Source organism: Maniola hyperantus, chromosome 17 (genome assembly GCF_902806685.2).
Source record: "Maniola hyperantus chromosome 17, iAphHyp1.2, whole genome shotgun sequence".
NCBI lineage: Eukaryota > Metazoa > Arthropoda > Insecta > Lepidoptera > Nymphalidae > Maniola > Maniola hyperantus.
This window is the reverse complement of record NC_048552.1, coordinates 12,583,140-12,606,943: the sequence shown is the minus strand read 5'-3', so window position 1 is coordinate 12,606,943 and position 23,804 is coordinate 12,583,140. Positions and strand designations below refer to the sequence as shown.

Genomic DNA, 23,804 nt, shown 5'->3' with positions numbered 1-23,804 from the left:
TGTGTCCTCTGCGCATTTCCGCAAAAGATCTGCAGTGCTAATGTGCCCGCATAAAGCAGTTACAGCTCAGGTCAATTCAATTCAATTCAATTCAAATTTGTTTATTGCGAATATGGGTAAACAGTGAAGATGTTACAAAAACAAAAAGGTACAGCCAAATTCTGCCTATTAGCATGCAATATGTTATGATATACCTAGTTTTGATAAAATTAGTCACATTAAATACTAGTCACAAAAACTCAGTAAAAGCTCAGTAGGTTGATACGGTATCAGCGGTAAGCAGTGGCGTGCAGCTCATAGAGGCATAAATGCACTGCTTACCCGAGTTGTAATAACTCAATGCATATTTTTCATTTTGACCTGTATGTAAACAGGTTCCTACCTAACTAATGCCTACCCTGGCTTCGAACACTGTGCACGCCACTGTTGATACCTAAGTACCTATTTGAATTTCAAACATATTTCTGAAGTGAAAACTTCTTTTCACTTTAACAAGTTATTGAACGCAGCTAACGGAGAAAGAATTTTCAAAATTCGGTTCAGTAGATCCAGAGATTACTTCCTACAAACAAACTTTACCTCTTTAAAATATGAATATATAAATAGTACATATGTATATAGATAACATTTATTTCCTTAAGAAAAGAGTTAAATCGCGCGGTCGAGGTCGAGGTCGCGGGCTAGTAATTTTCTTTTCTAATGGTCATTAGCTAATGACGTCTTCTACAATCCCTTAATGGGATTGTGGCGCGTTGTTTTAGTAACCCTTCAGGTTACCTACCTACAGTCTATAAAAAGCAATTGCCTACATGTGCCTACAGCTTTATGTTTACACAGTTTTACGCTAAAAGAGCTCGTGTTCACACTAAATGTGTTTGGCGTATTCACGCTGTGGTGTTTAGCGTGTTCACGTTGTGGTGCTTGGCATGTTTACACTTTACGCTGGTGGTTGACGTACTTTACGTTAAATGTTTTGGCGTGGCGCTGTGGTGTTTGAGCTGTTCCTGCTTGTGAGGTTTGGGTCTTCACTACTATAGGAATGTCTTGGGGAGTGTTTTATTGGGACAGTTAATTATACACTTCGAACCTTTTGGAACAGAGTTTTTTTGTGAGAGCGTGTTTGCTCAACGACCGGCTGGTAGGGACTGGCTACCCATTGCTTTAGCTACCGAGTAATGCTTAGTCAGTCCCTATAACAATGCCTAGTCAGCCCCTACATGCTAAATGTGGTTGGCGTGATCACGCTAATATTTGGCGTATTCACGCTGTGGTGACTGGCATGTTTACGTTAAAATGTGTTTGGCGTATTTCACGCTGTGGGCGTATTTCACACTAATGTGTTGGCGTGTTCACATTTTGGTGTGTACCTGGCGTGTTCACATTTCGTGATAATTAACAGCATGTAACCTTAGTATGAGAAGGGACTCTGGCTGAGATCTATGGAGCGCACTTTGACTTAGCTCAGACTTAAGATTGAGTTAAAACGAAGAGATATAGCTCTGTCTCGCTGTAACTTTGTCTTAAGTCTAAGCAAAGTCTTTTGCCCTAGCGCCCTATAGATCTCAGCCTTAGAGGGGATCCGTGCTCTGTAGTGAGCCGGCTTATTACATTTCAGCAAAGTGAGACAGTCCTATTAATAAGGGGGATATGGTTAACCTAACAGTTTGGTATGTAGTGATGTAAGTACAAACATGCAAATTGCGTGCTAAGTATACATACGCGATATTCAAGGACAGGGACTAAACATATTACGTCTGAATACTTAGCTAAGTACCAACAATTACCTGCCTACATATTGCTGAATAATGAATTCTAGCCCCATTCTACCGCTATACAAAACATCACAGCATTTTATCACTACAGTCCAAGACCCTATTGCTTAAAACGCACGTAACTTCAAAAAGTTAGAGGTGCGTGCCCAGGATCGAACCCCGGACCCCTCAAATAAGAGGCCGACGTCTATCACCGCTTAGTTATAATATCATTAGATACTATCATTGGTAGGTATAATTCGCGACAGGTCGACATGACAATGGGGTATGAGACGGGGGGACACCCCACACACCCGTAAGTCATCCGCACTATCCCACACCGGGTCAACGCGGCGGCTGTGAGGGTGTGCGGGGCGTCCTCACCCTGCTTGCCATGTCGACCTTGTACTTCAAGTGGATATTCACCCGGACTTACGACCATGCTCGAGAAAAGCCTCTTTTAAGCTTTTAAGCCTCAATAGCTCAACCGGTAAAGGAGTGGACTGAAAACCGGAAGGTCGACGGTCCAAACCCCGCCCGTTGCACTATTGTCGTACCTACTCCTAGCACAAGCCTGACGCTTAGTTGGAGAGGAAAGGGGAATATTAGTCATTTCACATGGCTAATATTCTTTAAAAAAAAAAAAGTGTGTATATTACAGTACGTGATGTGATGAACAATAGCCTTTAGAATTACATTTCGGCTTTGTAGAGCGTTGTCTCTGTTACTCATACCTAATCTCATTATTATAAATGCGAAAGTGTTTGTTTGTTGGTTTATTGGTTTGTTGGTTTATTTCATTGTTGGTTTGTTGGTTTGTCCTTCAATCACGTCGCGACGGAGAAACTGATTGACGTGATTTTTTGTATTGGTATAGTCAAATACCTGGAGAGTTACATAGGCTACTTTTTATCCCGTGAAATCAAAGAGTTCCCACGGAATATTTAAAAATTCTAAATCCCCGCGTACGAAGTCGCGGGCATCAGCTAGTTACCTATATTTATGACGTTTTGTCGGTCTCAACGACAGAGACAGTGCTCTACAAATCTGCTATCTCATTCTAAAGGTCGATGTACATTACTTTAGGCCGCGTACTGTACCAACTAAGTATGGTACCAATCCGTACCAACTCCTGCCACTAGGCAACGCAACAACAACCCTAAGTAATATTGTCAGTCAACTTGCAGTTCCCTGTCATTGTTTAACATCCAATGCAATTATAAATAAACAAATATATTAAATTATTCAAAATAACTGTAGTAAAATAAAATAATTAACAAATATACGTGGTAGGTAACTGAGTTGAATTTCAAATAGTAATTATTTGATATTAAGTTAAGTATAGGTTATTGGGAAGGTTTTAAAATAATTTAGGTGACAGTTCAAAACAACTTTTGGAAATGGCCGGAGTTAATCGCCCAATGAGCCATATGAGGAAACTTGAAACTGTACGTACTTATTGCCCACTTAGCTCTTTTATTTATGCAGCTATCTTTTGTTAATTTAGCTTGTTAAGCAACATTGATCTACATCTGTAGCTGGATGGGTGCAATCTTAGATGGAAGCGGGCTAAACGGGAAGGAGTATGGCAGTTTTTATTAAACCCATACCCCTTTGGTTTCTACACGGCATCGTACCGGAACGCTAAATCGCTTGGCGGCACAGCTTTGCCGGTAGGATCGTAATTAGCCACGTACATCAGTAGGTACCCTTATTATAAATGCGAAAGTGTGTTTGTTTGTTGGTTTGTTGGTTTATCCTTCAATCACGTCGCAACGGTGCAACGGATTGACGTGATATTTTGCATGGATATAGATAAATACCTGGAGAGTGATATTTAAGCTACTTTTTATGCCGGAAAATCAAAGAGCTCCCACGGAATTTTTAAAAAACCTAATTCCACACGGGCGAAGTCGCGGGCATCAGCTAATAAATAAATAAATGTAGCTAGAAGTAAGGAGAATCAACACTTTCTAAGTGTCACGATTGATCCATTTTTCGTTCCAGAAAGAAGCTCTGTTCCGTACAAGGAAACGCATCCTCAAGTACCTAGTCCTGGGCTTCCTGAAGCAGGAGGGCTTGATGCGCAGCGCCGAAACCCTGGTCTCAGAGGCCGCTATGACGGACGAGTACACCCTGTGTGACAACATCGACCTGGATATCATACTGCAGGTCAGGCCAGCTGTTTACCTGATGATGATAATTCATCATGATCAACCCATCGCTCACTACAGAGCACGGGTCTCCTCTCAGAGTGAAAAGGGTTTTGACCATAGTCTACCACGCTGGCCATGTGTGGTTTGGTTAACTATAACAAGTGGGGTATCATATGAAAGGGCTTTCTTTACCTGTACATTCTAAAACAGATTTTTATGCATCATAGTTTATGAAGTATCGTGCAAAATGTCGAAAAAATGAGACTGTATTACGGAACCCTCGTTGCGCGAGCTTGACTCGCTCTTGGCCGGTGTCTTGATCGAGAGTGTTTCTTAGCTCTTGCTCTGATAAATAAACCAGTTACCAGTTCAATAAGACTCGCTTCCACTCACAATAAATTCGCAAATGAACAAAATGGCAAGACTTACAACTTGAGTCCTATGTAAGGTAGATACCATGACATCTATCTTAATACGTTTCGAGCCCAGTGACCTAAATAAAGGGAAAATTAGAAAGCGCGCTAAGCTCGCGCCCAATGGAGCACAATTTACTACAAACTGCCACATAAAGCTGCCTTTCCACCAGCCGAGCTACATCTTATAGCATGGCTAGGATTTGAAGTACTCTTCCGAGATCATCATCATCATCATGATCAACCCATCATGGGGTCACTACAGAGCACGGGTCTCCTCTCAGAATGAGAAGGGGTTTGGCCATAGTCTACCACGCTGGCCATGTGCGGATTGGTAGACTTCACACACCTTTGAGAACATTATGGAGAACTCTCAGGTATGCAGGTTTCCTCACGATGTTTTCCTTCACCGTCAAACCAAGTGATATTTAATTACTTAAAACTAACATGACTGAAAAGTTAGAGGTGCGTGCCCGGGATCGAACCCCCGACCTCCGAATCTCACCTGGTGGTAAGTGATGATGCAATCTAAGATGGATGCGGGCTAACCTGGAAGGGGTATGGCAGTTTTTATGAAACCCATACTCCTTTGGTGCCTATATTGATTAAAAAAAAAACAATTAGCAATTAGCTATCTGTCATCTCTGTCAAGAAACACGGCGGTTGCTCTTTTCAAGTGTTCAATTGACAATATACTGTACAGTGTACAATCAATTGCAGCTCCGCACATTGCTGGAGCGAATCAAAATCCATGATTTTTATCATCTACATAATCTTCAATCGTATAATACTTTAAAGCTTTTTTTAGGAGCATTTTTTAATTGATTTTTTAACTTGTATTAAGGTAAGTCTAAAATTGACTGTGGAAACATGCCTGAGAGTTCTCCTAAGGTAGGACCGGCTCTGTGAAAAGACAACATCAAAATAGCTTCCTTTTGGATAAACAGGTAGAATTTCAGGATCATGTGGCGGAGTACTCCTTTTTGTAACAAGATTTAGGTTACATCATAGGCATACCTTATACATGTGCATAGATGTGTCCAATTATATATATGTAAGTAAGTATAATATGTGTGAATTTGTATATATTATTAACATATAGAATAGATAGATTAGATAAGTACAAATAAAATAATTCCGTGGCGCCACCCGAATCAGGGTTCCTACTGAAAACCAGCGCTGTATGTTTTTGTACTTGTGCAAGACATATGGCATTTATGCTGAGTGGGGACCTTTTTTTTCGGGATGTGCCACACATGACATGGTTTATTCCGGCGCTTCTTCTACTTGAGGTCTTTTGACTTACTACTCAAGTATAAGAGGCGCCGGGATAACCTAACCTAACCAGGTTTAGCTGGTAATGTGTGGTACAGCCTTAAAAAATAAACTTTTTTCTTTCTTTCTTTCTTTCTTTCTTTCTTTCTTCATACTACGAGTAAGTAGGTACGTAGGTACACGGGCAAGCTTTGAGTTACACAAGTGGTTGTTTTACAAAACGAGCAGAATCTGTTTGATATTTTTCAAATGTCGCTATAGGTAGTTCTGGGTTTCTCTCATTCATGATTTCAAAATTTTGTTCAGTCAAGATTTCTTTTAAAACTCTTTTGAAATGTCTTTAAACAAAGGATTTAAACTGACCGATATACAGGGGCTTGTTAGAACGCTTGACTTGAAGGTACTTACCCATATTAAAATTAGAGGGGAAAACTGACTGACTGAAAAATAAATATCCAAGTGTTTGTTTAGGATCGGTCATGGGAGTAGGTACTTTCTTACCTATTGTGTAATACGTAACTTCCATTGTGCATCGTAGAGTTGGATGGCTGCCACGGGAAATGTTTGAGACTCGCGGACGCCACGGTGACGTAGTAGGTTAGGCTGTGGACACACTTGTGATAATTGGGTATTTGACTACAAAAAAAAACCCTCAGTGATTATTAAATAGAGGGTCTTCCAAAATACGTAAAATCCGCACGTCCTTTGTTAGTTTCAAGTGTAATAACCATTTTAAATTACCGAATAAACTAAAAAGTACGTCATTATGATGTGACGTCACATTCCAGTATTTCATAGAAACGTTTTGACGTTTGATAAAAAGTTACTGATTCGACTAGTTGTCAAATACTGTATTGTCTCACGAATCAAACTTTATTTTACTACCGACAAGTTGCGATGAGTGATCTCATCTGTTGGTTGATTTAAGAAAAGCTGCATTTTTTTATCCTGATGCAGTCGTAAATTGAAAGCGGGCTAACTTGGAAGGGGTATGGTTTTTTTATTCAGATACAAGTTAGCCCTTGACTGCAATCTCACCTGGTGGTAAGTAATGATTCAATCTAAGATGGACGCGGTTTAACCTGGGAGGGGTACGGCAGTTTTTCTTAAACCCAGCATGGGTTTGGTTTTGGTTTTGCCGCCTTTGGTTTCTACACGGCATCGTACCGGCACTCTAAATCGCTTGGCGGTATGGCTTTGCCGGTAAGATGGTAACTAGCCACGGCCGAAGCCTCCCACCAGACCACCAGGTAATTCAATCGCTTAGTGGCATGTGTGTAACCGGGAACGTGACGGTAGAGTAGTAACTAGTTGCGGCCGAAACCTCTAACGAGACCAGCTCTCACCAGCGAGAATTTAGTAATAGCCAAGACGCGGCCTCAGGGGACCTCACAAATTCAGTGTCAAGTCCGTAAGGTTTTTTGTTGCCCTGTGTCTGTTTATACTTCATCCATTTGCGAAATCTGGTTTTTGGACAAACTTATAATAATACAAACATGACCATTGCATACGAGCTAGTCGTGAGAGCTTTCGATGTTGGTGTGTTGCGACAAAAATATCTCAACAGACTAACTTACTTTGTGAATACAGCCTTATCTGAACTTGTATATACGTCATGTCTCTCGCGTTTGCAACTGAAATGGTGATTCAGGAAAAATATCCAAATATCTGCCGCAAAAGAGAAAACGTGTTTCCGCCTTTTGCAATCAAAAGTTTTGAAAATTATATTTTTGAGGGTAGGTAAGAATTTGAAGAGGGGTGATTTGGATAGCCCTAGTCAGTGTGCAGTGTTCGACCTCTGTACTTCCGCTTGACAATATATTTTGGGACACCTGTATAGTACGCGACAGGTCGAAATGACAATCGGGGTATGAGATGCCCTGCCCATCCGCACGTCACCCACGCTATCCTGCACCGGGTTTGTGCGGGTGTGCGGCGTGTCCCCACCCCGAGAGCCATACTAGCGTACTATACACACCTTCCTGTATTTTCTCTTATTCCCAATCTCTTGTTTTCCAGGATTACTGCAGCTACTACATGATACGCTTCAACAAGCAGCCTCAGTTCTGCCGGAAAGTGGAGGAGGCACCAATGAAGCGGCCTCAGACGAGGCGAGCCAGACCAGACCCTGTGGTGGTGAAGACTCAGCCGGAGCCCGATCTGCCTTCCACCTTCACTGTCACCAAGTTACTGAAGGTAGTGTATCAAGGTGGAAGAGGCACCAGTGAAGCGGCTCCAGATGAGGCAAGCCAGACCAGAGCCTGTGGTGGTGAAGGACGAGCCGGACCCTGATCTGCCTTCCACCTTCACTGTCACCAAGTTACTGAAGGTAGTGTATCAAGGTGGAAGAGGCACCAGTGAAGCGGCTCCAGACGAGGCAAGCCAGACCAGAGCCTGTGGTGGTGAAGGACGAGCCGGATCCTGGTCTGCTTTCCACCTTCACTGTTACCAAGTTTTTTTAAGGTAGTGTATCTGCAAGGTGGAGTGGGTTTTGTGTCAAGAAATTCGCAGTAGCAGCCCGGTTAGGGGACATTCGGGACGCCTCAAAGAGTACGTAAGGCTATTTGTCCTGCGCCTGCCTGATCTTTCTATAATTATGTCGGTTTTCACTTTGAACAAGGTATGAAGAGTAATAGAGAATTCTTGATTTAACTACAGGTATCGACTATCGTCAATATCTGTGGTGAAATCTGACAATCAAATCACCAATGCTTTAATGACGTTTTCCCCTAACTGACCTTTCTTATTCCTAACAGGAAAACCAGCTAGCCAGCTCTACAATCCCAGCCATAGAACAAAAGCCTCTTTCTGCATTCTTGTCAAATGTGTCATCAGAGAAGAAGCAGTTAGTAGAACTGCTGTATCAGGACATCATAAGACCTTCGGGAGCTTGTTGGGATGACATCAAAGGTCTGGCAACTGCCAAGAACATATTGATGGAGTCTGTGGTTTATCCTGTTAGGTAAAATGTTTTTATTCTTTAAGCTCTTTTCTGCTCTAAGCTTGAGGCGTAAATAAACTCAATGAATAATTTTAGAACCTACATCTCATACTGTACTCTAGACTGCCTAAATAAGCTGTTCAGGCTAGAGCGAAACGAGCACAAAAATTTCTTAAATTGAGGGCACTCTTATTCCCAGAAAACCCTTACAATTTACACTGGTTAGTGGTTATTATTAAAGGCGGATATTTTAGTACCTCACAGAACGCGAAAAGTTCCCACACTAGAAGCGGCTACTCATATGTGCCCCTTTATATCAATCGGGTCTTCTAAGGACTTGCATTTTTTAATAGACTCCAAAAAAAGGAGGTTCCTCAATCCGTTGCGTATTTTTTCTAGATATCCTGAAGTGTTCACCGGTTTACTAGAGCCTTGGAGAGGAGTTCTGCTCCACGGTCCACCAGGTACAGGCAAGACGATGCTAGCGCGGGCCGTCGCCAGTGAAAGCGGGTGCACTTTCTTCAATATCACTTGCAGCACCATAGTCAACAAGTGGCGGGGAGAATCGGAGAAGATAGTCAAGGTCAGGAGAATTTTATTGCCAATTGCCCATACCGTTCCCGGCAAGTTTTTTTCTGGTGCTTCGCAGAATTTGCTTTACAATCACTATAAGATTTGCAGAGGTTAGATGTTTTTTTTTGTCAATTGTAGTTACCTACAACTGACAAAAAAAAACAAAATTTTAAATTGGAGTATTGTTGGTAGATAACATCGTACCTACCTAATCGTAATAACTAGAGTTCGGTGATGGGTCGCTGAACTAGTTGAAACTGAAAAAAGCTGTCACCACCAGGACTTACAAGTCACAACTCTCAAGTTTTAGAACCACAAATTAAAATGAAAACTATCTGGTGGTATTCTTATCAGATTTTTTACATTTTTCTAGGTTCTCTTCGAAATGGCATCATACTATGCCCCCTCAATAATCTTTATAGATGAGGTGGAAACCCTGGCATCAGAGAGGGGTGCCGGAGAACATGAGGCCTCTAGGAGATTGAAGTCTCAGCTACTGACGGAGCTGGATGGAATCACTCAGAGGGACGGAATCGTGTTCCTATTGGTTAACTCTAATATGCCATGGTAAGCACTGAATATACTTCTTTTAAATCTTCTTCTTTAGGTGTCTACTTCCAGAGCTTGGCAACTTATTCTTAGTAAGTAGCAGTTGCAAAAAACTCCCCCCCCCCCCCTCCTGTCCAGACCATGTCAGACCTGAACAAATGTAGAAAACATTAGGCAACTTAAAATCGAATCCAGAATTTCTTACTGTAGTGTCAATCTAATATCTAGACCGCAATAGATTCTGGGACTCTTGCAGTCATGAACCATGCAGTCAAGATTCTGGAACTGTCTACTGAATTATCCACGCGTCCAGCTTCGGATGCATGGGCATATAATTTGCAAAATATTGGTCTGGCTGTTCCACGCGGATGAACTCGCGGGCATCATCTAGTAACTTATAATGTCAAAATTAGCAAGTTTTAGATGTCAAATGGCATACTAATATTTTAGTTTGGTCTACCCCATCAGGGAAATAGATTCAGCCATGCTAAGAAGATTGGAGAAAAGAATCTACATACCGCTACCAGATTTCAAGACACGCGAGGAGTTGTTCGAGACGTTTCTAAACAGCAAGAGTATAGAGCTGGTGCCGAAGGTCAACTTCCAGGAGTTGGCTGCGAAGACCGAGGGTTACTCCGGCAGTGATGTGAAACTGGTCTGTAAGGAGGCACTGATGAGCAGTGTGAGGAAGATGCTACCTAGTATGGGAGGCAAGAGTAAGTTGACTTGATTTCATCATCATCATGATCAACCCGTTGCCGGCTCACTACAGAGCACGGGTCTCCACTCAGAGTGAGAAGGGTATTAGCCATAGTCTACCACGCTGGCCAAGTGTGGATTGGCAGACTTTACACACCTTTGAAAACATTATGGAGAACTCTCAGTTATGCAGGTTTCCTCACGATGTTTTCCTTCACAGTTAAAGCAAGTGACATTTTAATTACTTAAAAACGAACGAACGAAAAGTTAGAAGCGCGTGCCCGGGATCGAACCCCCAACCTCCGATTGAAAGGCGGACGTCCTAACGACTAGGCTACCACAGCTTCATGGCCGTGATCGTCGAGTGGTTAGGAGTTAGGACCCTACGTTGTGATTTGATTTATGGTGATGATATTCGATCATAGGAGTTGGGAGGTTTACCAACGCTGCGCTTTTCGGTGCGAGGTCACTGAATGGCGACCTCGCACCGAACGCACCACCTTGAAATCGCACCATTTGTCACTTCAGCTTCGCAATCCGTTGAACTATGCCGGTAACTCTGGTTCTCCGACGGATCTCCTCGTTTCTGATTTGATACGAAGTGAAACTCCAAGCGCAGCTCTCCCTCCATCGCTCGCTGAGTGACTCTAAGCTTTATTATGAGGCTCATAGCTCATAGCGACCTAAAATTACTATAGTGCACTTCCGTGCCCCAAAGGTGCAAACGGCACCCTATTACTAGGACTCCGCTGCGCGTCCGTCCGTCTGTTTGTCAGCGGGCTGTATCTCGTGAACGGTAATAGGTAGAGTTGAAATTTTCTCAGAATGTGTATCTTTATTGCCACTATAACAACAAATACTAAAAATTTCAAAATGGCCGCCATGAAAATTTAGAAAAAAAATTAAGGTGTTATTTTTTATACGATGGTACGGACGGAACCAGAATGTGTGAATCAGACTCGCACTTGACCGATTTTTGACTTATTTGCAGATTATACCAACCGCAAAGATAAGATATCGCTCTCAGACATCCTTACAGCCATAGAGAAGACGAAACCAGTCTCCAAAAACCTGTCAAAAAGGCATGAGGAATGGCAGAACGAAATGGGTTCATCTTAGCATACCTACACAAACAAAACAAGCATGAAGGCCATATATTTAAAAAATGGAGATTTTGGATATACCTGCGCAGAGACTGGCCTATTATCCGTGAAGGACTAAAATAAAAACTGCATCGCATAACGCACACTATGGACTAGAATTATGACCAATAACATCCCGTTGATTAAAAAAAAATTTTGCAAATCGGTCTAGAAACCTCGGAAAAATCGGTGTAGGTACCTACATACATTTAAAAAAAACGGACCTAATTGAGAACCACCTCCTTTCTGGAAGTCGGTTAAAAACCGTAGTAAGACGACGGACTTTGGTCTTCCGTGAACAAGTCTCTCGTCTGCATAGGCCCTTAGTTTTTAACAATCTTTTTATAGGTTTTAATGAGTTTTTAGGATTCCGTACCTGAAGGGTGCTAACGGAAGGTCTCCGCTGTCCATCCATCCGTCTATCTGTCAGCAGGCTGAATCTCATAAACCGTAATAGGTAGAGTTGAAATTATCACAGAATGTGTATTTCTATTGCCGCTATAACAAATAATAAAAATTTCAAAATAGTCGCCATGAAAATTAAAGTGTTATTTCTTGTACGACGGTACGGAACCCTTGGCGTGCGAGTCCGATTCGCACTTGACCGGTTTTTTTGACATCGAATATAGGTATATTATGCGGAAATTGTAAAATAAAACTCAATCTATTTACAAGAATTATCATTTATTAGACATCTAAATGAATTCCTCTATACAATTACAAAACTTTGAAAAATACATATTATCATTTATTATTATTATTACTTAGTAAATAAATAATAGTAAAATTATTATTATCACTACATACACAGTTCAATTCCAATCTAGTACAATATAATGCATAAAAAATGACTTTTCACGCGCCATTTTAACTTTATTGGTCAAGTTTTATTCAAAAGTACGATTTTAGTCCTTATTTTAAAGGTGAACAGCTGTACTTTGACATGGCAGTTAACCTATCGAGTTAAAATAGCGCGTGAAAAGTCATTTTGTACGGACTATATCTATTATCTAAATATATAAAAGGAAAAGGTGACTGACTGACTGACTGACTGATCTACGCACAGCTCAAACTACTGGACGGATCGGGCTGAAATTTGGCATGCAGATAGCTATTATGACGTAGGCATCCGCTAAGAAAGGATTTTTGAAAATTCAACCCTTAAGGGGGGGAAATAGGGGTTTGAAATTTGTGTAGTCCACGCGGACGAAGTCGCGAGCATAAGCTAGTTTAAGTATAAAAAAACAATTTATGGTCGATGCAGAATAATGTTAGAAACATAATCTACAACGCCCTACCATAACATGCGTCGATTGTTAAAAGTATATTTCTAATAAGATATAGATAGATAAATAGATAAGTCAGGGTCAAAAAGAGACAGATTTATGTGAGCGATATAACGCTGTCTCGTTTTAACAGTCTTAAGTCTGTGCAAAGTCAAAATACGCTCTATAGAACGCCTTAATGGTTTCGTGGAGAAATTTAAAAGGAACATTTATTTTTACTAGCAAATTTTTTATCTCTATCTATACTCTATCTACGGAAAAATGTTAGTATGGGCTCTCTCGTACAAATGACAGAGACGAAAATCTCAAGGGGCGTCAACCATTTTGAGCCACCAATCCAATCACAAACGAAACTGTTTTCGAATTGAATTTCGAATGTTTTTCAAAAACATTTTTGTGTGTGATTGGTTGGTGATTCAAAATGGTTAACGCCCACTGAGATTTCTGTCTCTGTCATTTGTATGAGATTACGTAACAAAAAGAGCCCTATACTAACTTCTATCTGCGGCTAGAGTATTGATTGTTTTTTCTACATCATACATCTTCAAAATGACTATAATATTAGACCACCATGGGCTTTAAATTGAAATGGTCTAAATGCAAAGGGTCTTTTTAAATTGATTAGGTGCGGCTCATAAATATGCAACTCACATGATTCTCATTTCACCAGATTCGAAACTCACATGATTCTCAATTCACCAGATTCGAAACTCACATGATTCTCAATTCACCAGATTCGAAACTCACATGATTCTCAATTGACCAGATTCGGAACTCGCATGATTCTCAATTAACCAGATTCGCAACTCACATGATTCTCAATTCACCAGATTCGGAACTCACATGATTCTCAATTCACCAGATTCGCAACTCACATGATTCTCAATTCACCAGATTCACAACTCACATGATTCTCAATTCACCAGATTCGCAACTCACATAATTCCTAATTCACCAGAGTCGCAACTTGAGTTTAGATTCTGGTAAACTGCTCATGAGCGATCTTTCGCTGTGTATTAAATATGTATGATGTAGTAACATAAAAAAACTTCTAGGACCAAGTCAGTGTACCTACAATTAATTATTTAAGTTGTAGATTCATTTTTCTTAATTTGACTAGAAACAACAATTCCTACCGAGTGAGAAAGTGGTCTAACTCGTCTTAACTTTTTCAAAATGTATGAATTACTAAAATGATTTCAGAATGTCTGACAGACAGTTTTGAAAAAATGGCTTACTTTTATTTAGTAATTTTCTCTATTGTAATTTGTTTGTCTCCTCATTTTAATTTCAGGTCATCAATGGAACTGTGCTCACAATCACAATTTTATTTGAGAGAAGCTCTAACGGATGAACTAAATTTAAATTCAACTTTATTTTCAGTAATGTTTGATAATTTTGGCAGGAAAGTAGGTAAAGTTAGTTTTTCCCTCAAATTGATATAATTTTAGATTTATTCATACTTTTTGATTTTTATTTAGTGTGTATTGTGTAACAATGGGGGTTACACCTCATTACAGCATATACATGAAAATCCCCGTAAAAATATTAAATTAAAAAAACTGTTCTTTGCAATATTTGGGAATATTTACTTTTTTTTATTTGTATGGAATAACGCCTTTTAGTTGCTTTGACATAAATTTAATCAAAAAAAAAATATTTTGGCACTGTTTAGTTTCATTATAAAAATATTGATGTATTTCATAAGTCACAGATTGGTATATTTTGTCTATTTATACATAATATATTATATTCACGAATATCTACCTAATACATAATTTCTATTTTCAAGAAGGAAAAGTCACAATCAGATTTTATGCATTAGAACAGATAAATACATATATTAGATAGTATTAATACTGATAGAATCAGGCGTAGTTTTGCGAGCATAAAATTATTTTGTGAAAAACGTTCCAGCCCACGATAATTCAAAATTAAGGTATTTTGAATAGCTGGGCGATTACGGTACACACAAATGACGTCACACAAAAAAAATACTTATCCTTGATATTTCTTAATGAAAGTTATTCACATTTATAATTTAATTTTTCTAGGATATGAAACGATCTTTGGGCATCAGATTTCCCCTCGACTTTTAATTTATAATACCTTTAAGTCAAGAGTGAATAGGCATCTTCTAGGCAAGCACACTCCATCTTAGGCTGCATCATCACTTGACAGCAGGTCTGATTGCAGCCAACCGCTATTCTACATTAAAAAAAAACTAGCTACAACTAGCTGACCTGCCCCGCCCTGGCTTTGCTCGAGTGGAATTTTTGAAAATCGGTGAGGGGATGAGATTTCCAAAAATTTATTACCAATATGCGGTCGGCTTTAAGCCCATAAGAAAATCTTTCAAAATCCAAAACTGGACATGATATGTTTCGATCAAAGAAGCGTCACATTTTACGTTTCCTTGTGATGATTTTATGCGAAAAAATATTTATGATTTATATTTGATTTCGTATACATTTTGATTTCGGAGCTTTATATTTCATAGTTCATTTTACTGTGTACACAGTTCTGTGTGCTTAGTACGAGATCTTGCATTACGCCAACCACGTATGCACGAACAGAGAAGACCTGGACCGATGAGCTGAAGGTGGCGGGAAGTGGGTGGATGAGGAAGGCGGAGCACCGTGTTCAGTGGCGCGCTCTTGAAAAGGTCTATGTCCAGCAGTGGCTGATGGATTGAACGATCACATTAGATATGGAATATGACGGCGGGGATCTGGCCGTCCTCCACGGAGGTGCCGTTGTTGTTGCCGGCGGCGTACGAGAACTGGAACACGACCTTCTCCCCGTTGTTGCAGTCCACGGTGACGCGCCTCAAGCCGCGCGTGCCGTAGTATGAGTCAGTGCCCTGGAAGAAAATAGTTATTTGTTACTAGCTCAGCGTGCTATGGAGCGAGCTATGTTGGGTGTCTCTCTGAGGGACAAAATCCGCAACAAGGAAATCCGTCGGAACATCAAAGTGACTGACATAGCTCAACAAATTAGCCAGCTGAAGTGGCAGTGGGCAGGCTACGTCTGTCGCAGAACCGACGGCCGCTGGGGCAGACGCGTTCTGGAGTGGAGACCGCGCATCGACAAGCGCAGTATGGGACGACCTCCAACCCGCTGGACTGACGACCTTAAGAAGGTAGCGGGAAGTGGGTGGATGAGGAAGGCAGAGGATCGTGTGTGGTGGCGCGCTCTAGGGAAGGTCTATGTCCCGCAGTGGACGCAAACAGGCTGATTGATTGATTGATTGATTGTTACTAGCTGATGTCCATGACGAGGTTGCCGATTGTCTTATAACTTATGGCTGCCAAACATGGTATATGACAGAGAAACTCCATCACAAATTGAGAAGGTGTCAGAGCAGCATGGAAAGGAGTATCCTTGGATACAAAAGAAGAGACAAGAAGCAAGCTGACCTGAGGCAGATAACAAAATTTGAATGGATTCCATGATATAACACCAAAAGGAAAACAACTGAAAAGGTGGTCCGATGACAGTCGCCGCAATACACACGGCGACTTCACGGCGGCTATATAATATTAAGATTCTAACGATCACCGTCGACTGAGTCGCTAGGTGACTAGTCGACCGTGTGTAGTGGGCATTCTAGTGCCTGACTGATGCCCGGTTTCTGAGGTACTTTTAATGACGGTTTATCTATTCAATAGCGCTATTGGTGTAATAACTCGAGACAGTGCGTTCCTGAACAACGCAATGCAAGATAAACTCAGTTCAAACGTAACTGACCAACGTGCGCCGTTTATCGATTCCATAAAGTTATTTGACGTTTCATCTGTCAATAGGTAGTTCATGGTTTGCGTAATTTTAGATTAAAAAGTACATATTTTAATAGTGAGTTGTTTGTTACTTTGCAAAAACAGTGTTTAGCCACTTATTTGGCATAGAAAAAAATACTTTTATTAATAAAACTAGTATTGATGGCGAAATAAAAGAATAATATGCATTTCAAACTCGTTTCCTGGAATGGACCCATCTAGCGACAGAATAATGAACTGGTTATCGGTTTCATAGTTATTGTTGTATTCAGAAACGCATGGACAGTTAACCGACGTTTATCCTATACATAACTTTATTGAACCAATAGCTAATGAGAACATAACTGGCGAGTTCAGAAACCGGGCATTAGTAAGTCAGAGGACAATATTTAGAGGCGAATAATGCTAGTTACGTAAGGGCGGCTACCTGGAGCGGGGGTTGAAGGTAGAAGTCCTTTTTGGTTACGAAAATGATTTAATTAGGACATTCGTGTCGACGTTGGGACACGAAGGCCTTTACTTAACTATCTTATCTAAATTACAAATACTACTTATGCTAACTCTATCGATTTTATATCGATTTCCCCTCTACCGTTCTGTGGTCGGTTAGCACCAGAGATCACGTACAGAGGTGGCTGCAGACCTTGATGACTCTATGTGCCGGAACCTGATGAGATGGCATATTTCCACACGTAGCTGGGCTGCTGGACGACATGTTAGGTCCCCCGGCGATGCCTGGGTTTTATATAGATAGGTAAGGATAGCTGTATCCGTAACTTGCTATTAAATAGAAATCTGTTTAATTATCACCCATATTTCTTCACAAAGGTGCTATACTTTATCTAAGGGGTCTACCTTAAGTTTGGCGCTGGCTATGTAGGAAGTATTGGGCAGGATCTCCACGGGCTCCTTGAACATCGCGCGGAAGGTGTCGTCGGTGCCGTCACAACAGAAGGTGGTCGTGTTGGAACCACATACTTTCTTTGTTGCTTGGTGGATTATCTGAAATTATATACACTTTTTGTGTTTACCTGTCATCTTACAAATGCAACAACCGTCTATCAAAAAGTGTACCTAATTTAATACCTATTTTGAATAAACTTTTTTTGCAACTATTGACTTGTCAATGATTGAGGGTACAGGAGACAAAAACATTGGTAGTATTTAGTACAATTGAAAGGCATAGGCCTACAAAAGCAACCTAATTTATCATAGAGGGTCAAAGGTCATTCTGTCATTAATGTGCCTTTTGAAAGGTATGGGCTCCAAAAGTAGAAAAGTATTTATTACTCAATCGTCTTTTAGAATGTATTTGGATAGCTCGCCGACGCGTTTCGCTCATTTTGTAAAAACAACTTACCTGTAAGTGAACTTCATATTCCGTTGGGCCAAAATAGGATCCGTACAGTCCAAATCCAACAACAAAGATCCTCTGGTCCACATTAAACCTAATCCTATCCGTAGTGCCACTATACCCCCAACGAGATTCTGTTTGAGAAAACCGATTAACCGTCAGCTCTTTGCCCGTCATACAACATCTTGGTGTATCTAGGAAGCCTACGTTCGGTTTTGGATTAACCGTAAAGTATAGAAATAACTGGACTATCTCTCGGTCATCTAGCAGCCCACTTTGAGCAGGCCCCATGGCAAATTCCTCGACAGACATTAGGGGGAAGCGTATGGCGTGGTAGGCTCTGCCGAGGACCATTCTCTGGTTGTTGGGAGTGACTGGTAATTGACGCCGTATGCATTCGGCCTCCGACCAGCGTAAGACTGCGGCGAAGATTTTTGCTTCTCGAATGCGGAGGGTATCTCTGAAAGAGAAGGGATGAATCAATAAATATATGTCACTAGATGATGCCCGCGACTTCGTACAGGTGGATTTAGGTTTTTAAAAATCCCATGGGAAGACTTTAATTTTCCAAGATTAAAAAGTAGCCTATGGCCTTCCTCGGGATGCAAGCTATCTCTATACCAAATTTCATCAAAATCGGTTTAAAAGATAGGATGTGAAAAGCTAGCAGACAGACAAACAGACACACTTACACATTTCTAATATTAGTATGGATATGGATAACTATAAAGCTCGAATTAGGGGGAATTTTTAATATTTTGCCAGTAAAACAAAAAAATTTTTAGCATTATCATTATCTTGGTAAAAAAATTACCAAGATAATGATAATGCTAGATTTTTTTTCTTAGGTTTTATGTCAGAGAATATTTACTATTTTTTGAAAATACTTTTTACCGGTAGATAGAGTAATAAAGGTAGATTGAACTACTGTGTAACCGCGTATGAGATAGCGATAGCACGACGTAATGATGAATAACACGACAATTATTACCATTGTTTAGTAGTCAATATTTGTATTAACCGATCAACAATATTTGTATTAAACATTTTTTATGTGAAAACAAGTAAATAACTAATGAGAAATACAATTACGCCATGAATTCTCATGGTTTGTTTTGCAACTAAAGTTGCATTCCTTGTATGTATTTTTGAACAAAACCGGTTACACGATAAGGGGCAAAAAATAGGTTAGCTGCATCTCTGTTTATCACATTAGTAACTTTATCTGTGCTCTCTTTTTAGTGTGAATGAGAAAGCAAACGTTCCTGTATCTACATTTATTACTCTATCTACGTTTTTACCAGATGCCTGTGAATTCGTCTGCATGGATATAGATTTTTTTAATCCTGCAGGAACTCTTTGATTTTCAAAGATATAAGTAGCCTGTGTTAATTTAGGTCATATAAGCTCTCTCCATCCCTCAGACAAATCAGTTTAGTCATTATAGTGTGCAGCCTTAAGGAGTCTACATCCAAACTCTCAGTTATAAATTATAAATTTATAATATTACTAGACAATGCCTGTGACTTTGTTGACATGGAAAAAAGTTTTTTAAAAATTATACAGGAACTCTTTGATTTTGTAGGATAAACAGATGTATAAAAATCATACCTTTCCAAAACAGCATTCAAAGTGTCCTGATCTATATCCGTGAACCCTTCCGCATTTAACGCGTCTGTAGTATTCTTATCAATCATCTCTAAGCACAACGCAGCCAGCTGCGGCTCATCAAACAACCTTGCTTGAGTTAACAGCAAAAACGCATTGTCTGTACCCAAATTAACCTTTAGAAACTCCACACAATGCTCTTCTAATGCTGCTACAGCATATTTCTTAGCAGTATAAAGTGTTGTCATCACGCTCTCTGGCCCAATTCGAACTTCATCAGAGTACAAAAATTTTAGCAAGTGTAAAAATGCTGCCGGTTCAACGTCAGGTAACTCAACCTCTTCTGCTTTCGTCGCTAATACTCCGTTGAACATTGCGTCGAACACTGCACTGCCTACAGATAGCACGAATTTGTGTGCAGGAATAACTTGCTGATTTGCATCTTTGCCTACTATAAAATGAACATCTGATAAAATTTCGTTGTTAAATAAAAATGATAAACGCTCTTTAACTGTAGTTTTCGTCGCTTGCCAGTTATGGAGGCGCCCGCCTGAGTTGTTCGATGGCTGTAAGTTCTCTATAGCTGATGAGGAAGCGTGGCCTTCTTCGTCATTATGATTTCCTCGCGCCTGCCTGTTCGAAGGAAGCATATTCTGTGGGGGGTGCTCCTCGCCACTCGCCCCCTCCTCCAGCCGCGCATTTAACAGTCTATTCACAATATCATTCTGGAAACCAGAAGCCATAGCTACGATTTATTAACTTTTTTCACACATTACACGAACACCGGTCGATTAAAATTTTCCTTCCGAATTGAACTACGACTCGATTCTGGTACATTCAATGTGAAAAGATCGAGTTACGAGAAATCAATTTGGTTAATTTGATTTAATTTCTTTGAACGTTTGTGTAAGTATTTATTTCTCAGATTTATTTATTAGACGGTTTCCAACTTCGATAAAATTTTCTCATTTTGACGTTCAATTTTTCAAATTGACGTTTGTCTAAAGGCGTTGACATTGACAGATATTTTTTTTATAAGTGACTGCAGCTCTGGTACCTAGGTACTAATTTTTCAACTTGTTAATGGTTGCAAGCGAACTGCGGAGAAAACGCAGGGCCATGACTTTGGCGTTTAGGTAGCTAATAATAGTGCAAAACAATTGATGTTGGAAGGCCACGTGCAAACTGTAAATTAAATTTAATCAGAATGTACCTAACTACATAGGTATTTAACCTTGCCTACTCAATATTGTTTTATTATATTATGTATAGTTCGCGACAAGTCAACAGCAATTGGGGTATAGGGCGGGGAGACGCCTGGCACACCCGCACGTCACCCGCGCTATCCCGTACTGGGTTAGCGTGGGGGCAGTGCGGGTGTGCGGGGCGTCACCCCGATTGCCATTTCGACATGTCGCGTACTTATAAATATTGTATGTCGTTTAGATTTTATATCAATCTGTAATTCTGTACAGATTTTTTTACAAATTATTTATCTTTTCAATGTTAAAGGGCATAATTAGGTACCGTCAACTAATTTCTGCACGGCATCGTACCATTCTGGTAGGTACAAGGGCTAGCTTGTAATATACGTGAATAAATAAATAAAAAAATATAAGTAAATAAAATAGTAACTTCGTTCAGTCATCTCCTCCCCCTCGCGTACAAAGACAGCGCAGGCTGGCGGCTGCTTTATTGCCTCTTTATCGCCTTCTAAGTAGTAAAGTAGGTGCACAGACATAGGAATGTGTAGAACTGGCAATAAATGAATAGTAAAATCGTTCAGTCATCTCTTCCCCCGCCCGTACAAAGACAGCACAGGCTGGCAGCTACTTTATTGCCTCTTTACCACCTTCTGAGTAATTAAGGAGGTGCACAGATATAGGAATGTGTAGAATGAGCAACAAATAAACTGTGGGTAGTTAGTGGTAAGTTTAAATGTCTTTGCAGACGCTCCCGATGTTTGTCTTTGTAGTTAAGTATATTTAATAGAGTTCTTCAATCACTGTCGGCATTAAATCGAAACCCAACAAAATATTTGATAACATAGGTAATATTGATATCGGTTAAAAATTAAATCCGCACGTTGTAACGACACTTCTATCAGTAAGCAGTTCTATGGCTGATTTTCTACGTCATTGGGGGCACGCAAGCGCGCGACGGTCGATCCAGCTACAGGTGCTGGCCCGGCAGTCAAATCATCGCCTTTGACGGGACAACCCCCATCGACCATCACAAAGCGTTCAAAAAACCATGTCTCTGACTTTTATTAAAATTATAACAGACTGAACCATTTTAAATTTAAACCTATAAAACCCCCATCAAATTCTATTAAAAATTAAAATTCATACATTCCATAACGCCTGTGATCATTTAGTAGCAACGTGTCGATAAAATAATTGCGGTAAAAAATTCAACAGGCGCTCAGTTTCCACGCTCGCGACTAGATTGGTATCTCCTTATAAATATTTTAAAGTTACCTCTTTTTCTATACTAATGTTAACGTTTCGAATCATGTATTGATTTAATAAACTCTTGGTAAAATTATACTTAAGTGTCGTTGAGAAAGTCGATTGGATATCGATCATAATAATATTACTTATGAATGGTCAGAGTTAAATGTGAACATGAATCGTAAATACAGTGTTCTGAGTTTCAAGAGTGCTGTGGTGTAAATTTAAAAGTAAGTATCTAATCAATTTAAATATTTAGGTATTTTGAAATTTGAACGAATAAATGAATGAATCAAAACCACAAACAAAACACAAATATAGGCAGGTATCTACAATTTCGCAATTTATAAATTATTTTGACGTATTTTGTTATGTAAGTCCAAAACATAGTATAAACTGTGATAGCTTAGTGGTTAACACATCCTGATTGGGAGGTCGGGGGTTCGATCGTGGGTACGCGCGCCTTTAACTTTTCAGAGTTGAAGGGGTTTAAAGCAATTGAAAATTATCAGCCTTGACAGTGGATGAAATCATCGTGAGGAAACCTGCATATCTGAGAGTTCTCAAAGGGTGTGAACTGTGAAGTCTACCAATTCGCACTTGGCCAGCGTGGCAGACTACCTATATTGCCTTAACCCTTCCCATTCCGAGAGGAGACCTGTGCTCACGCTCAGTAGTGGATCGGCGATGAGTTGATCATGATGATGATGGCTATGTTATGTAAGTCCATAAGTAGGTACCTACCTACTGATATCTGTCTTAAAATGTGCTACCTTTACAATTTTTATGAAATTCGGTAGTAGGTACAGAGATAACTTGCATCCGGGGACAGTCATAGACTACCTACCTACCACTAGAAAACCATATGAGTTCTCACGGGAGTTCTCACAGGAAAAACCCTTATCCACGTGGATGAAGTCGCGGTTATTATCAACTAGCTGATTCCCGCTACTTCGTACGCCTGGATTTAGGGTTTTAAAAATCCCGTGGGAACTCTTTAATTTTCCGGGATAAAAAGTAGCCTATGTCACTCTCCAGGTCTTAAACTATACCCATTCAAAAAATCACTTCGATCCATTGCGACGTGATTGAAGGACAAACCAACAAACCAACAAACAAACACACTTTCGCATTTATTATTCATTTATTATAAGTATTGATTTATTCATTTATTGTACAAGTTTAAAAAATCTATTAAAAATATGCTCCTGAAAAAAAAAAGAAAGCATATTACACAATTAAAGATTATCTAAATGATAAAAGAGCGTGGATTTGACCTGCAGCTCGTTCCAGCAACGCACAAGACTGCAAATACTATTTTATACATGGCATAATCTTGTACCTATATCAAATATTTGAAAAGAGCAACCGCCGAGTTTCTTGCTGGTTCTTCTCGGTAGGAAAGGCATTCCGATTTCCGAACCTGTGGTAGATGCATCCGACTATTCGTAAGTACTTGTAAAAGTTTATTATACGAATAAAAAAGATTTTTATTTATTTATTTATAATACGGGTAGTGATTGGTCATACATAGGCTTGCATCTCGGAGACGGAAGGATTTTTAAGAAACTTAAATTCACACGGATGAAGTCACGGGTATCTGCTAGTATAATGTATGTGAAAGATTATTATTCCTTTCCTTTGAAGACCTTTTACATTATCCATTATACAGTAAAAGAGCGATTTTTATAAGAAATTGTAAGAGGCACTTCCTGGATCTAGGTGCCTCTTTGGATGCCTAGTCTAGGTCTAGGAAGTGTTTCATGTAACGATATTTTATATGTACAAATATGCATTAATTAACAGCTTTTATTTTTATAACAGT

General features: G+C 39.9%; 3 protein-coding genes across 4 annotated transcripts in view; 2 read left to right on the top strand and 1 right to left on the bottom strand.

The window, feature by feature from the left end:
• Positions 1–881: 881 nt before the first annotated feature.
• Positions 882–12,203, top strand: LOC117989889 (katanin p60 ATPase-containing subunit A-like 2). Of its 2 annotated transcripts, none has more exons than XM_069504183.1 (8): positions 882–1,015; positions 3,759–3,923; positions 7,615–7,791; positions 8,352–8,557; positions 8,936–9,119; positions 9,483–9,676; positions 10,127–10,374; positions 11,349–12,203. In XM_069504183.1, the coding sequence occupies exons 2-8, from the start codon at positions 3,834–3,836 to the stop codon at positions 11,474–11,476; spliced, it is 1,227 nt and encodes a 408-aa protein (XP_069360284.1). In that variant the 5' UTR covers positions 882–1,015; positions 3,759–3,833; the 3' UTR covers positions 11,477–12,203. The 2 variants fall into 2 exon arrangements, with proteins under 2 accessions (XP_069360284.1, XP_034833175.1); XM_034977284.2 differs by lacking the exon at positions 882–1,015 and adding an exon at positions 3,151–3,199.
• Positions 12,204–13,865: 1,662 nt separating this feature from the next.
• LOC117989955 (BTB/POZ domain-containing protein 2-like) lies at positions 13,866–20,491 on the bottom strand. Its single transcript, XM_034977350.2, has 4 exons — positions 19,530–20,491; positions 17,925–18,378; positions 17,420–17,566; positions 13,866–15,648 (listed from the first exon to the last, which is right to left on the bottom strand). Exons 1-4 carry the CDS (start codon positions 20,267–20,269, stop codon positions 15,490–15,492), a joined length of 1,500 nt encoding a protein of 499 aa, XP_034833241.1. The 5' UTR covers positions 20,270–20,491; the 3' UTR covers positions 13,866–15,489.
• A 1,253-nt stretch (positions 20,492–21,744) lies between these two features.
• The window catches only part of LOC117990275 (ras-specific guanine nucleotide-releasing factor 1-like), a 64,026-nt gene continuing 61,966 nt past the window's right edge, over positions 21,745–23,804 (top strand). The window contains exon 1 of the mRNA XM_069504213.1: positions 21,745–22,209. The gene's annotated coding sequence lies outside the window, so the exon portion shown is untranslated. The remainder of the gene's footprint in view (positions 22,210–23,804) is intronic.

What these genes read in the sequence shown, in the direction of transcription:
- LOC117989889 (XM_034977284.2), top strand. Translation starts at nt 3,152, where the DNA reads ATGGCCGGAGTTAATCGCCCAATGAGCCATATGAGGAAACTTGAAACT. An exon ending in TCTGTGGTTTATCCTGTTAG is followed by an intron (nt 8,558 to 8,935) that starts GTAAAATGTTTT and finishes TATTTTTTCTAG; the next exon opens with ATATCCTGAAGTGTTCACCG. An exon ending in ACCTAGTATGGGAGGCAAGA is followed by an intron (nt 10,375 to 11,348) that starts GTAAGTTGACTT and finishes ACTTATTTGCAG; the next exon opens with ATTATACCAACCGCAAAGAT.
- LOC117989955 (XM_034977350.2), bottom strand. Translation starts at nt 20,269, where the DNA reads ATGGCTTCTGGTTTCCAGAATGATATTGTGAATAGACTGTTAAATGCG. An exon ending in TTGAATGCTGTTTTGGAAAG is followed by an intron (nt 18,379 to 19,529) that starts GTATGATTTTTA and finishes CTTCTCTTTCAG; the next exon opens with AGATACCCTCCGCATTCGAG. An exon ending in AATATGAAGTTCACTTACAG is followed by an intron (nt 17,567 to 17,924) that starts GTAAGTTGTTTT and finishes ATATAATTTCAG; the next exon opens with ATAATCCACCAAGCAACAAA.